Source organism: Oncorhynchus keta, chromosome 13 (assembly GCF_023373465.1).
Source record: "Oncorhynchus keta strain PuntledgeMale-10-30-2019 chromosome 13, Oket_V2, whole genome shotgun sequence".
Classification (NCBI taxonomy): Eukaryota; Metazoa; Chordata; class Actinopteri; order Salmoniformes; family Salmonidae; genus Oncorhynchus; species Oncorhynchus keta.
The window spans coordinates 50,371,911-50,387,289 of NC_068433.1; the positions used below are offsets into that span (position 1 = coordinate 50,371,911).

At 42.0% G+C, this 15,379-nt stretch overlaps 1 protein-coding gene across 1 annotated transcript; it reads right to left on the reverse strand.

Moving 5' to 3' along the window:
• Positions 1-990: 990 nt before the first annotated feature.
• On the reverse strand, positions 991-13,733 carry LOC118392508 (serine/threonine-protein kinase 38-like). Its single transcript, XM_035784547.2, has 14 exons — positions 13,577-13,733; positions 13,339-13,426; positions 11,641-11,780; positions 10,549-10,600; positions 10,268-10,390; positions 9,833-10,040; positions 8,945-9,099; positions 8,680-8,782; positions 8,492-8,553; positions 8,163-8,280; positions 7,909-8,032; positions 6,636-6,731; positions 6,336-6,427; positions 991-5,747 (listed from the first exon to the last, which is right to left on the reverse strand). The coding sequence occupies exons 3-14, from the start codon at positions 11,772-11,774 to the stop codon at positions 5,623-5,625; spliced, it is 1,392 nt and encodes a 463-aa protein (XP_035640440.1). The 5' UTR covers positions 11,775-11,780; positions 13,339-13,426; positions 13,577-13,733; the 3' UTR covers positions 991-5,622.
• Positions 13,734-15,379: the final 1,646 nt, after the last annotated feature.

The following is a 15,379-nucleotide window of genomic DNA, read 5'->3' on the forward strand; positions in this document are numbered from 1 at the left end:
TTTGTAGTTTTGGAATCGTTTATTTTGAGTATGAGTGAACTCAAATATTCAAAAAGCTTAGTACATATATAGTTCTACAGTGAATATATTAATTACCCCATCCATCCTTACTATACCTATTACAAACAAACAACATAAAACACTTAGACATCCTTGGTCAGTATTCACTGACAGTTATTTCCTTTACCATTCAGTAACACTGGATCATTGTCCTGAGGCAATGGCCGATTAATGCTAAGATTAGAACCTATTAAATAAAACAAATCTATAAAACTAAGGCTGCGTTTACACAGGCAGAACAATTCGGATAATTTTTTCACATATGTCTATTTATTTTTTAACCAATCAGACCATATCTGAAAAATATCTAATGTGAAAATATCTACATGTGTTTGATCAAAAGACTAATTAGTGGGGAAAATATCAGAATTGGCCTGCCTGTGTAAGACCTTCTTTGACAGAGGCCATTAGATCAAGTTCATTTGGTTTTGGCGTGGTACTCAGTCATTACCATTTATCACCCAGTGAAATATATACATCACGTTCGGTTTCCAGTTCAGTCATATCCTTTATGTGGCTCCCTAACTATTTAATAAAAACAGCGATTATAAATGTAACAAACAAGCAATCTATTGCAAGTATCTATTGCACTTATACAATATGCACTACAATCGCTTAGTCCAACTGTCTTCAAGACCATTATTCAGAGTAGCCTATATTATGCGATTGTACCTATGGAATATATTGCTGTTTGCTGTGAAAGACATTACAACTAATGATTTACTCTGATGGAAATCAAGTCTTCCAAGGAAATCCTCTTGCGATCTCCTTTCCCAGGAATAGAAAACAACAGGGTTCATTAAAACACTTTTGCACATACCTCACAGGATTTTTTTGGGGAGGGGGAAATATGTTACCAACCATGTTTCCATCCAACCTTTTTACGCGAGTAAAATAGTTGAATAAAACGACACATGTCGACAAAACACGGTAGACAAGGTGCGATCTTTGTGCAGATAAAATGAATTACCGCTATAAATGGCGGTGGAAACTCCTTTATGGACGCGTATTGCTATAATAAACATCATTCGAAGTAAATTTGGAGTCACGCGATGATATTGAGTGGTCCTCCCACCACGACTCGGGAAAACATGCCGTTTATTACACTACAGATTAAATAAACGAGGATTAATTCCACCCGTAGTGAAAGTGAACAGTGATGAGCTTGATGCTCCTTTCCAATATACATTGAGGGTCTTATTCTGGTGACATGATGATCGATGCTTGGCTGCCTTTTCACAACAAAATAATAATAATCTTGCGGCAGGTTGCCTAGTGGTTAGAGCGTTGGGCCAGTAACCGAAATATTGCTGGATCGAATCTCCGAGTTGACAAGGTAAAAATCTGTATTTCTGCCCCTGAACAAGGCAGTTAACCAACTGTTCCCCGATAGGCCGTCATTGTAAATACGATTTTGTTCTTAACTGGACTTGCATAGTTAAATAAAAAGGTTAAATCGATGTTGTTTTTTACAAATGTACATTTATCCATAATAATCTCATCATGTAGGTGGCTTTCCCGCACTGTAAATACGAGCTGTTGGCTAGAGCGCACGTGCCAATACCAGAGTGGGCACATTCACTATATAACGCAACATTTGTTGTGACAAAACCATCAGTAGAGTTGAAAATGCGATAGAAACCCATCTAACATGTATTTTTTATTCGGTACATAGGAATTTAACCGCAAAAGTTTTTGTATGTGCACTGCGTCATCACGCACAGTCTTATCCACAACAAGTCGATTTGATGGAAACCTTTCTGGTGGGAAAATGCACATATTGTTTTAATGCAGATTGGAGAATATTCACATGAAAATCTGTCACCAATTGGATAGAAACCTATCATCATTTGGTGCAAATCACCTACCACACATACACAACCCGTCCCTGTTCCCGCCCAGTGCCAATCAGTTATATTAAAAGGGATAGTTCACCTAAATTACAGTTATTTGTGCCACAAATGCTAAAACATTAACATTTGGTAACAGTGCCAGGGAAATTAAAAACCAAAGCGTAGACTGCTTAAAGGGTAAGGTAACCAATGTGTAATTTGGGTGAACTATCCCTTTAATATATTTGTAACATGTTCCAGTGAAAGACAAATGAAGTTAAGAATGGACAAATAATGAATTTGAGTTAAACTACTTTTTTTATAAAAGTTACCTTAACTCTTCTTCTCTATGTAAACAATTAGTTTTTATTTCCATTCTTGAATCATTTACAAGTTAAAGGGATACTTCGGGATTTTGGCAATGAGGCCATTTATCTACTTCAATGCTAACTAGCATTAGCACAATGACTGGAAGTCTACAGGTATCTTCTAGCATTGTTATATTTTAGGTATTTCGTTTTAGTTATCAACAATAATTCCTCAATAACACATGATGCACCCTAATTTGTGGTGTGTTTGGGTGTTTATTTCAGCAAACATTTGGGGATTTATCAATTTGTTCATGGTCAAAATAAATAATTCCATACATTGAATTTACACCTACTCCAGATCACATTGCATTTGAACTTTGAGTGGTGCCAGATACAGTGGCTTGGGAAAGTATTTACCCCATTTTGTTGCCTTACAACCTGGAGTTTGTATAAATTAGATTTACACAACATGCCTACCACTTTGAAGATGCAAAATATTTATGTGTGTGAAACAAACAAGAAATAAGACACACAAAAAACTTGAGCGTGCATACCTATTCACCCCTCCAAAGCCAATACTTTGTAGAGCCACCTTTTGCAGCAATTACAGCTGCAAGTCCCTTGGGGTGTCTCTATAAGCTTGGCACATCTAGCCACTGGGATTTTTACCCATTCTTCAAGGCAAAACTGCTCCAGCTCCTTCAAGTTGGATAGGTGTACAGCAATCTTTAAGTCATACCACAGATTCTCAATTGGATAGAGGTCTTGGGTTTGACTAGGCCATTCCAAGACATTTGAAATGTTTCCCCTTAAACCACTCGAGTGTTGCTTTAGCATTGACCTGCTGGAAGGTGAACCTCCGTCCCAATCTCAAATCTCTGGAAAACTGAAACAGGTTTCCCTCAAGAATTTCCCTGTATTTAGCACCATCGTCCCTGCCGATGAAAAAGATCCCCACAGCAGGCTGCTGCCACTACCATGCTTCACTGTGGGGATGGTCCTTGGGGTGATGGGAGGTATTTTTCCTTGATGGCCAAAAAGCTCAATTTTAGTCTCATCTGACCAGAGTACCTTCTTCCATATGTTTGGAGAGTCTCCCACATGCCTTTTGGCAAACAGCAAACGTGTCCGCTTATTTTTTTCTTTAAGCAATTTTTTTTCTTCTGGCCACTCTTCTATAAAGCCTAGCTCTGTGGGGTATACGGCTTGAAGTGGTCCTATGGACAGATACTCCAATCTCCACTGTGGAGCTTTGCAGCTCCTTCTATGTTGTCTTTGGTCTCTGATTAATGCCCTCCTTGCCTGGTCCGTGAGTTTTGGTGGGCAGCCCTCTCTTGGCAGGTTTGTTGTGGTGCCATATTCTTTCCATTTTTTAATAATGTATTTAATGTTGCTCTGTGGGATGTTCAAAGTTTCAGATTTTTTTAATAACCCAACCCTGATCTGTACTTCTCCACAACTTTGTCCCTGACCTGTTTGGTGCGCTCCTTGGTCTTCATGGTGCCGCTTGCTTAGTGGTGTTGCAGACTCTGTGGCCTATCCGAACAGGTGTCTATATACTGACATCATGTGACACTTAAATAAAGTCCACCTGTTTGCAATCTAACTAATTATGTAACTTCTGAAGGTAATTGGTTGCACCAGATCTTATTCAGGGGCTTCATAGCAAAGGGGGTGAATACATATGAACGAGCAACGTTGACGTTTTAAGTTTTTTTAAAACAAGTTATTTTTTTCATTTCACTTCACCAATTTGGACTATTTTGTGTATGTCCACTGCATGAAATCCAAATAAAAATCCATTTAAATTACAGGTTGTAATGCAACAAAATAGGAAAAACGCCAAGTGGGATGTAGCAAGGGCAACATTACACGAGTTTAGATTATTGGATATGCAAGTTGCACAACTAAATCAGAATCACTGAAATGTTTGACCCTTACGTTTGAATATCTATTTTTATGACATCACCCACAGCGGGTTTTCACTAAAGTTTAGTAAATGTTTACTATAAAAAAATTAATTTAATTGAAAATGTAGTTCCTAACTTAAATGGATGCATTTTGGGGAGAGATGTGAAGTGGAGATCAAACATGATTTCCAATGTTCTTAAAAAAAAAAAAAGTGCCATCTGATATCTTTGTCAATAAATTTGAACAGAAATGTAACTAATGTAAAGTGACATTGCCACGAGCAGCACCGCAGATACGGAGATGAGCAAGACGTTGCTCTCCCGCAGTCACACATAGCATCTGCGCGGGTTCGCTTCACACCGTATACAGCGTGGTAGCCACTGGACCAAAAAAAACAGAGAAGTTAAGCATCACGCTTCAACGCACTTAGTTGTTGCAGAAATTGACCCAATATACTGTTTACTTTCTGCATCATATTGCTACTTTTTAGTATTAGTAGCATTGAATTTTCATTGACATCCATGACTTGTCCTCTAACTTGCAAAAACAAAATCTGCTTCTACATTACCGTTTCTTATCTCAACCACTAGAATGCAACACTTTTCTATGCATCTTTGACACCATTAAATAATTTACAGCTATTAAATTCCAGATTATCAAGGCATTAAATAGACACCACAATGGATGAATCCCAGAGCCAGATACATGTACGGATGGCTCACCATACTCCATGTTAGCAGCGAACGTTCCATGACGGAAGGATTACTATTTGCATTGTAACTAGAATGAAACTTTTTGGCTAACATGGCACCCATAAAAGACTTGAAACGTTAGAACTTTTTATACCTACAAGTTTAGCAAACCACGTTTACTTAACATTAACTACATGCATTTTTCTGCAGTCATACATGAGGTCACTAGGATAACCCCCAACGAATACCCTGTGTGTGGGGCAGTCCTTCTCCAGCGTTTTAGACCCTGCAAATCAGTGTGTAAACATGCAGATATGATGGTCGCGTTCCCCTGCTCAGACGTTGCATCAACCAATGGTTGCGTACCTCGTCATCGACTATGCCGCGGGACACCAGATTGCTATAACATGTGGTTAGCCGATAGGTAAAATACCTATCCAGGTGTTGTAAGATCGGGCATAATTCAGCAACGCCTGGGCAGAAGAACCACCCGTTGATTTAGTAGTAGTCACTTCAAAGGGGAAGTTCAGTTTTTTCAGGTTGAGGAACCATCTAACATCAAGTTGTAAAACACAAACTTCCCCTTTAACAGCCCAAGCAAGGCCTAAGACAAAATATGATATATGTATTATTTATATCCCTGTTCCTCTTGCCGTTGGTGCCCCAATGGATGTGGCCAAGCAGGAAAACCCTGGTGAAGCATGTAGCCAAGAACCTCCTCACCATTATTCTTGATCCTGTGCCTTCAGCACAGCAGGGGTTTACCGCCCAATCCTGTGTCTACATTGTCTCTCCCATTTCCCTCATGCCCTCATTTCAGGCCTTCCCTGCCTTCATGTATGTGGGGATGGTGCCTCGCTGAGTCAGCCCCTCAAACCTCTTGTAGGTGTAGTTCAGGAACACCCAGTCCTTGGATTTGTCTGGCTCCGTCACGTTGGAAACTGAAACAACAAGATGGTAAATTATTTACAACAGTGTATTAAGGTTAATACCAGTGTTATTGTCGCCTCCTTGCCACTAGAGGGCAAAACTGAATAGGAAATTAATCTTGATCTCAGAAGTGTAGGAATGTATGAATAACAACAGGACTGTGGGTCCTACTTCATCTAACTTGGAGATGACTCAAAGATTCCTGTACATCAAAGCAAACCTGCACTGCAGCACAAATGTTTCTTCTGCTTTCATAGTTTTTACATTTTATCATTCATTTCATAAATATTGGGAAAAACTTTTCATACATGAAATGTAGCTCAAAGTAGCAATAGAGATGTAACGGATGTGAAACGACTAGCTAGTTAGCGGTGGTGCGCGCTAAAATAGCGTTTCAAATCGGTGACGTCACTTGCTCTGAGACCTTGAAGTAGTGGTTCCCCTTGCTCTGCAAGGGCCGCGGCTTTTGTGGAGCGATGGGTAATGATGCTTTGTGGGCGACTGTTGATGTGTGCAGAGGGTCCCCGGTTCGCGCCCGGGTATGGGCGAGGGGACGGTCTAAAGTTATACTGTTACAGAGACAAAGTGATTATTATTACCTGGCTGAAGGATGTCTGATTCTGGGAACTCATCAAAGTTCGATGTGTCATCGATGCTCTTGATCTCAATGGAGATAGCGGCTGGTCTTTCCCTATGGAAGGAAAGCAAATGTGAGTCGGTCTATTTAAAACCTTTTTCCTAATGCATTTTGCTGAAACGCACCAAAGACAACCAATTTAAAGCTAAGTGACTTGGCTTTTGTTTGGGCTGTGATTTCATGTTATACCTCCTTTAAGATATTGCCATCACACATGCTTAGACACACACACACACGTATGTACTGAAGAACAAACACATACCTGATGTGTTCCCAGTCCACAGGCTCAAAAAAGGCGTGACTCTTCATCTCCTCAACACTCACAGCACCAACACGGTTCTCAGCATCATTACAGTACCTGAAATGGGTTCATGTTGTTGGAGCACCAAAGCCTTTTTCACAAAATAGGAAATTTATTGCGCTGAAATAAAATGTCTACTTTACTGCAGTTTGATACGGCGTGTTTTTGTGGATGTGAGCATTTTGGTAACTCAGCCTGCAGATGTGACTTACGATCCAGTTCTAATGTATTATAAGACATGTCATTAACATGCATGACCACCTTATGTCTTCGTCATTAACATCTCATAACGATCAAGAGTCCCAGCTATTTTGAGTTCTCCCAATCTAGCAGATGTGAAGCTATAGGCCTAAAATATAAGACGTTATAAAAGGCTCACACATCTTTATAACAAGTATTAAAGCACTAACTATAAGCGTTAGCGGTCAGAGCAACTTACAGATCACTCCACCTGTACACAGCCCACGCAACTACCTCATCCCCATATTATTTTTTTGCACCCCAGTAGCTCTACTTGCACATCATCATCTGCACACCTATCATTCAAATCACGTTTATTTATTTATATAGCCCTTCGTACATCAGCTGATATCTCAAAGTGCTGTACAGAAACCCAGCCTAAAACCCCAAACAGCAAGCAATGCAGGTGTAGAAGCACGGTGGCTAGGAAAAACTGTCTAGAAAGGCCAAAACCTAGGAGGAAACCTAGAGAGGAACCAGGCTATGAGGGGTGGCCAGTCCTTTTCTGGCTGTGCCGGGTGGAGATTATAACAGAACATGGCCAAGATGTTCAAATGTTCATAAATGACCAGCATGGTCAAATAATAATAAGGCAGAACAGTTGAAACTGGAGCAGCAGCACGGCCAGGTGGACACTGGATTCCAGTGTTAATGCTAAATTGTAATTATTTTGCCTATATAGCCTATTTATTGCCTTACCTCCCTAATCTTACTACATTTGTGCACAGTGTATATAGATTTAACTATTGTGTTATTGACTGTGCATTTGTTTATTCCATGTGTAACTCTGTTGTTTTTGTCTCACTGCTTTGCTTCATCTTGGCCAGGTTGCAATTGGAAATGAGAACTTGTTCTCAACTGGCCTACCTGGTTAAATAAAGGTGAAATAAAAAAGTATACCAGTAAAGTGTTAATACTTTTTTCCTAAGAGGACAATACCCTTTGATACATACACACAAGCGGATATCCTAGAAGGTTTCATATGACCACAAACCTGAGAATCAAGTCCTTGGCCCGCTCTGAGATGGGCACCTCAGGGGGGAAGACCAAGGTCTCCTTCCAGTTCATCACCTTCCTATACGTCTCCTGGGGTGTTTCAGAACAGAACGGGGGATACCCTGAGACACACAACAGGGGAGAATGTCAGTATGTTACAAAGTAGGAGCAATGAGTTAGCCAGCTAACTTTCTGAAAAAACATCCTAACATACTTGGGCATGTTGTAATTGACTCGGTTACATAGACATACCTATCAGCATCTCATACATGATGACCCCCAGAGACCACCAGTCACAGAGTTTGTTGTATCCCGTCTGCAGGAACACTTCCGGGGCAATGTAGTCCGGTGTTCCCACTGTGGAGTAGGCCTGTTGGTTAAACAAACAGATGGGGAGACACTAATAAATAAATACAACCCAAAGGCTACAGTATTGGGTGTGCTTGTTTCACAGTCCATGGTCTGTGGTGCTCAGAGGATCCTTAACAAAAACATTAATGAGATCCCTGAGAGGGAGCCTGCTCAAAGGACCAATGAGAAGGGCGGTACCAATATATAGTCTCTCACGTGCACAAACTTACCAGTTGCCTCCGGTTCTTCTTCCACGTCTCTGCTTTTCTCTTTGAGTTCATGTTTTGGAAAGCTGTGGAATATTTCAAGTTCAAAGACATGGCAGTGTTCTATCATTAAAACGACTGAATAAACAAATTATATTTTGTCTGAATGAAAATAAAAGTGAATGATTCACAAGTAGTAAAGAGTGACTCACAGAAGTCACTGGGAGGGTTGTGTGTGAGGTTCCTGTAGAACTCTGTGCGGTGGGCCTTCTTCAGTCCCGTACACAGACCAAAATCAGACAGCTTTACATGGCCCTGCAGAAGAAAAAGACTCTCCGATCACACCTTCAATACAAACAGTTATTATATACTTTAATTGAATTGGCCATCTGTAAGTGAATGCTTCTCTGTGTGCGTGTCTCTGAGCATGTGTCTGTTTGTGTACAGGGGTAGGCCTGGACCAGGCCAGTGTCTCACCCTGGAGTCCAGAAGCAGGTTATCAGGTTTGATGTCTCTGTGGATGAAGCCCAGCTGGTGGATAGAGTCGATAGCCAGGACAGTCTCAGCTATGTAGAACTGGGTAGCCTCTTCAGACAGGGTGTCCTTTTTCATCAGCAGGGTCATCATGTCACCTGCACATATTAATGACACTATGCCACTAACCCTGTTTTTTTTTTTACATGATGTGTGTAACAGATGACCAATTAAATTAAATAATAAACAGCATATACTCATTGGCCAGTTTATTAGCTACACCCATCCAGTACTGGGTAGAACCCCTTTTGCCTCCAGAACAGCCTGAATTCATCAGGGCATGGATAGTACAAGGTGTGGCATTCAGACGTTGCACAATTGGTATCAAAGGACCTAACGTGTGCCAGGAAAACATTCCCCACACATTACTACCAGCCTGTACCGTAGACACCAGGCCATGGACTCATGCTGCTTATGCCAAAACCAGACGCTGCCATCAGCATGACGCAACAAGGACCGGGATTGGTCGGACCAAATTATTCATTGTTCTTGTTAACTACACTCAGTGGAGCTGCTAGTAAAACTTTCTTAATTTGGACATTCATTTTTGGCTATGTTAAAGTTTATACTTCCCTCTCAATTATCATGTGGGGAGGTTAAAATAATGAAAAACGATCTACCAAATCTATTCATTGATTGCTTCTCCTTGACATTATCATTCACCCGATAAGATGTGAAAATAGTTTGTACTACTAACATGATGGGAAAGGTTAAAGAACCCTGCTCTAGATGTCTCTATGTACAATGTGTAATGTCACTATATCTATTCCTAATACAAAATGGTTTGATGTAATTTGTGGAGTCAGACTGTGGCCAGCAAGAGAAACCCACCTCCAGGTAGAAACTCCATGATAAGGTAGAGGTTCCTCTTATCCTGGAAACTGTAGAACATCTTGACCACCCAGGCCCCGTCCGCCTCCACCAAGATGTCCCTCTCTGCCCGAATATGAGCCACCTGCTCCTTCTCTAACATGTCAGCTTTCCTCAAGATCTTCATGGCATATATGTGCCCGGTGTCTTTTTTCTGCACCAAGCGGACCTGAGGACAAACGTAGAAGTCACACATGAGTATGCCACATTTGAGAGGCTTAAGTGTAATTAGTTGCTAACTGCTTTATAAAATGAGTGGTCAGACCAAACCATGCATTGCAAACTTTTTGGAAAACTTCAGTAAAGACAATATTAATCCACAATCAATAACAGCATACACACAAAGGTCCATATAAAGAAAATAAACTGGAGAGCGAGAGAGATATAATAACCTACCTCTCCAAAGGCGCCTCGACCAATGACCTTTAGTGACTCAAAGTCGTCCAGGCCCAACCGGGTCCTCTTCAGCCGCAGGAACTCTGTCTCCTTCCTGGCGTGCTGGGAGCGTCGCATTACCTTCTGTTGAGAAACGGGCACAGAGACACCGGTAATCAGTTCCATTTGGTTTCCTCTAAAATAGTAGATGTGACAAACATGCAAAGAAAGTGCTACCAATGACATTGATTCCAATCCCTTATTGGAATTAAAGCCATCATTCCACACGAGTGGAGGTTTACCTCTTCATCTATCAAGCCTTCGTCATCCATAACTTTCTCCAGCTTCTTCTGCCTGGAAAAACAGAGGGGAACATGCAGGTATTCTGAAGCCAGTCGACCCCAGTGTTGTTACTCTGAAGCCAGTCGACCCCAGTGTTGTTACTCTACAATTTTATTTCTGGAGTCCTTTGACAGCTCTTTGGTCTTGGCCATAGTGGAGTTTGGAGTGTGACTGTTTGAGGTTGTGGACAGGTGTCTTTTATACTGATAACAAGTTCAAACAGGTGCCATAATACAGGTAACGAGTGGAGGACAGAGGAGCCTCTTAAAGAAGAAGTTACAGGTCTGTGAGAGCCAGAAATCTTGCTTGTTTATAGGTGACCAAATACTCATTTTCCACCATAATTTGCAAATGAATTAATTAAAAATCCTATAATGTGATTTTCTGGATTTTCTATTCTTATTTTGTCTGTCATAGTTGAAGTGTATGTAACGGATGTGAAACGGCTAGCTTAGTTAGCGGTGAGCGCTAAATAGCATTTCAAATAGTGACGTCACTTGCTCTGAGACCTTGAAGTAGTAGTTCCCCTTGCTCTGCAAGGGCCGCGGCTTTTGTGGAGCGATGAGTAGCGATGCTTCGTGGGTGACTGTTGTTGATGTGTGCAGAGGGTCCCTGGTTCGCGCCCGGGTATGGGCGAGGGGATGGTATAAAGTTATACTGTTACATGTACCTATGATGAAAATTACAGCCCTCTCATCTTTTTAAGTGGGAGAACTTGCACAATTGGTGGCTGACTAAATACTTTTTTGCCCCACTGTATGTTATTGTTGTGTGTTACGGTTTCACCCTCCATAGTAGAGATGTCCTACAAAAGCCACCGTACTTTGGCTAATCAGTTGGGATTGTGATGCTAGCTCACAAACGTGAGGATGCTCGGGTTGGAATAAACCCCATCCATTTTATAAAGAACAAAATCTCTCCCATTCTCTCAACATAACAACCCACTATTTGGGTCCTCTTAAAATGTAGCCAAAACAAGCTTGCGCTGCCAAATGCAAATATTCGGAACACCTGGCTGTCACATTCATGGGTGGCCTATAGAAGACACGTACCTTGTCTCTCGCTCCTCGTGTTGTGTCAGCAGAGTGCTGTAGAAGTTCTCCAGTGTCAGCTTTGCCACGGTCACTCTCTCCCGGGTATGGTTGCTCATGGGAAGGGCAGCTGCAGTCCCTCCCGTCATGGCCATACTATCCTGTAGAGCAAAGGGAAACAATGACAACACTGACTGACTGAGGCCCAACACACATGTACTGATATTCAACATAAGCCTACTGTACATCCAATAGCTTTTAGTTCCAGTTGAGTAATATCTCAGAGACATTGTATTGCTACCGTCTATTACTAGCAGTGAGGAGCCTGTTTTAACTTGTCTTTGCATAGTACAGACCAGTTATGCCCACACTAAAACATCTAATCTTACTGCTGTACCCATTCGTAGTATATCTTATGTAAATTCATCCAATGTAGATACGTATAGATTGCATTTGGATGACTGTTAGTGGCATTTGGGTTGTTAAGTTAATTGGATTCATTCTGATATTTCTTCACCTTGTATTATTTATGTTCTTGCTTGACATTTTACTGCATTTTTAGGTGCTAGTAACATAAGCATTTTTCTGCACCTGCTATAACATCTGGTAAACTGTGTACGTAACCAAGAAAACATTGATTTGATGCAAGTTCACTCTTTCTTGAAAGACAGGTGCAGAGAGAGGGGCCATTGTGTGCAGTGTGGGGGATGGGGTGTTAAACATGCAATCAAGAAACCAAGTGGTCTCCACCCTGTGAGTCAGCATCGGACAGGAAGCAACCCCCCTTCACCATGAAAAGATCCAGTCATGATGCCAGAAGGAGGGGGACTGTCTGGTACACATACACACAGCCAAGAACAACACCAAGCTCCATGCCCTCAGAAACATCTCAATGGGCAGTGAGGAAGAGTGTCTTGGGGGACTGGTCCATAGGGTTGAGCTCATGTACCAGTCCAATGCCTGTTTTCATGAGTTGTGCACCAGGCTCCTACTCCGGTTGGCTAAAACTTCACCCTTAATTTCTTCTGCTTTCCCTATGCAAAGGCCATCTTTAATTATACTATTAGGTATGTCGATTTAGCAACATCGACATATTGTATTTTCCTGAGATTTAAGCTAGTAGTTAGTACTAGTAGTAATGTCCTTTGTTGTGTGGATTTCAGACATTCTGTATCCATCACTACTCAGGCATGATTGAAATAGGGATATTTCTGATGGCCTTACCAAAGCTTGTGAATTGTGATGTTTGATTTGAAACCAGTGCTTCGGAGGTCCCATTGTTATTTGTGAATTTTTAACTATTGAATTTGATACATAGCTAGATCCAAAATAGAAACGGATTGGACGTAGACGCAACATTGGAATGTTTTCACATGTTATTTCATTCAATTCCAATGACTCAATGTATATAACAAGATGGCCATGATGAGGACGCTGCTTATGTGGCGCCAGTGTTAATAATAAGGACTGTACGAGCAGGTGATGATGAACACGTCATTGCCATGATTTGTGCATTGAGTTGCGTAACAGACGTAAACATGACAAAACCACAGGTATGCATGCACCGAAACAAGTCTGCCAACGAGAAGATAACTGTATTGAATGATGTCATTGCAATTTGACATCTAGGCTAGGTGTAGGCTGTCTATGTCTTGATAGTTGTTGATCGACGTCAAAACTATCCAGACTTGGATTTAATAATAGCTTTCAGTTACCTACCTCTGTATCCTGCTCCAGATTCAATTGATGGCTAGGCTAACTGCCCAGCCCTGCTCCAATATGACAGAATTCAGGTCCGTCAATTTGGCTAGGGAATGAGGGGAAAGACTCGACGTTAGGTACTAGCTACCTAGCGTTAACGAGATACACACACTGCAAACACGGACTGTGTATGGAGAAAATAAAAGACTCGAGTCAATGACAACTATTTTTTGATATTTAACAAGACAAACAGTACAAGGGTTTGGTAAGCGTTGCTCGTCTCCGCTCGTCTCCACTCATCAATCTTCGACCTCAACCCTCCCTGTAAATAGTAAAATAGCCAATTAGTACCAGAATGGATGCACTAAAAACATAACGGTCACTCCACGATAGTACATGCTACAGAAATGACACCGAGATTAGCCAATAGAAGAAGAGAAAATGAAATAAATGTTTATTTTAACCAATCGGTCGTGGAAATATTGGGGGACGTAACCTAGCTAGCTACCAATCAGAGGAAAGTAATATGCCTTTTTTTCAGGTCCGTCCACCGGTTGACCCTAAGCGTGGTTGCGTTCCAGGCTGCCTATATTGTAGTAATTGAAAATACAGTACATTACAGGGAATGGTTTCACGATGATAGGACTACAATGTAGCCTGCCTCTGGAACACTTCTCACTCAATTAAACGTTGAAGGCCGGTTTCCCAGCTCGTGAGGGAGTTTTATCAATGTCCCGGGTGAATATTTTATGATAAATAATACATTGCTGAAAAAAATAAAGGGAACACTAAAATAACACATCCTACATCTGAATGAATGAAATATTCTTATTAAATACTTTTTTCTTTACATAGTTGAATGTGCTGACAACAAAATCACACAAATTATCAATTGAAATCAAATGTTTCAACCCATGGAGGACTGGATTTGGAGTCACACTCAAAATTAAAGTGGAAAACCACACTACAGGCTGATCCAACTTTGATGTAATGTCCTTAAAACAAGTCAAAATTAGGCTCAGTAGTGTGTGTGGCCTCCACGTGCCTGTATGAACTCCCGACAACGCCTGGGCATGCTCCTGATGAGGTGGCAGATGGTCTCCTGAGGGATCTCCTCCCAGACCTGGACTAAAGCATCCGCCAACTCCTGGACTGTCTGTGGTGCAACGTGGCGTTGGTGGATGGAGCGAGACATGATGTCCCAGATGTGCTCAATTGGATTCAGGTCTGGGGAACGGGCGGGCCAGTCCATATAATCAATGCCTTCCTCTTGCAGAAACTACTGACACACTCCAGCCTCGAGGTCTAGCATTGTATTGCATTAGGAGGAACCCAGGGCCAACCGCACCAGCATATGGTCTCACAAGGGGTCTGAGGATCTCATCTCGGTACCTAATGGCAGTCAGGCTACCTCTGGCGAGCACATGGAGGGCTGTGCGGCCCCCCAAAGAAATGCCACCCCACACCATGACTGACCCACCGCCAAACCGGTCATTATGTAGGATGTTTCAGGCAGAAGAACGTTCTCCACGGCGTCTCCGGACTCTGTCACATCTGTCATATGTGCTCAGTGTGAACCTGCTTTCATCTGTGAAGAGCACAGGGCGCCAGTGGTGAATTTGCCAATCTTGGTGTTCTCTGGCAATTGCCAAACATCCTGCACGGTGTTGGGCTGTAAGCACAACCCCTACCTGTGGACGTCAGGCCCTCATGGAGTCTGTTTCTGACCGTTTGAGCAGACACATGCACATTTGTGGCCTGCTGGAGGTCATTTTGCAGGGATCTGGCAGTGCTCCTCCTGGCACAAAGGCGGAGGTAGCGGTCCTGCTGCTGGGTTGTTGCCCTCCTACAGCCTCCTCCATGTCTCCTGGTAGCACCTTCATGCTCTGGACACTACGCTGACAGACACAGCTCGCATTGATGTCCCATCCTGGATGAGCTGCACTACCTGATCCACTTGTGTGGGTTGTAGACTCCGTCTCATGCTACCACTAGAGGGAAAGCACCGAAAGCATTCAAAAGTGACCAAAACATCAGCCAGGAAGCATAGGAACTGAGA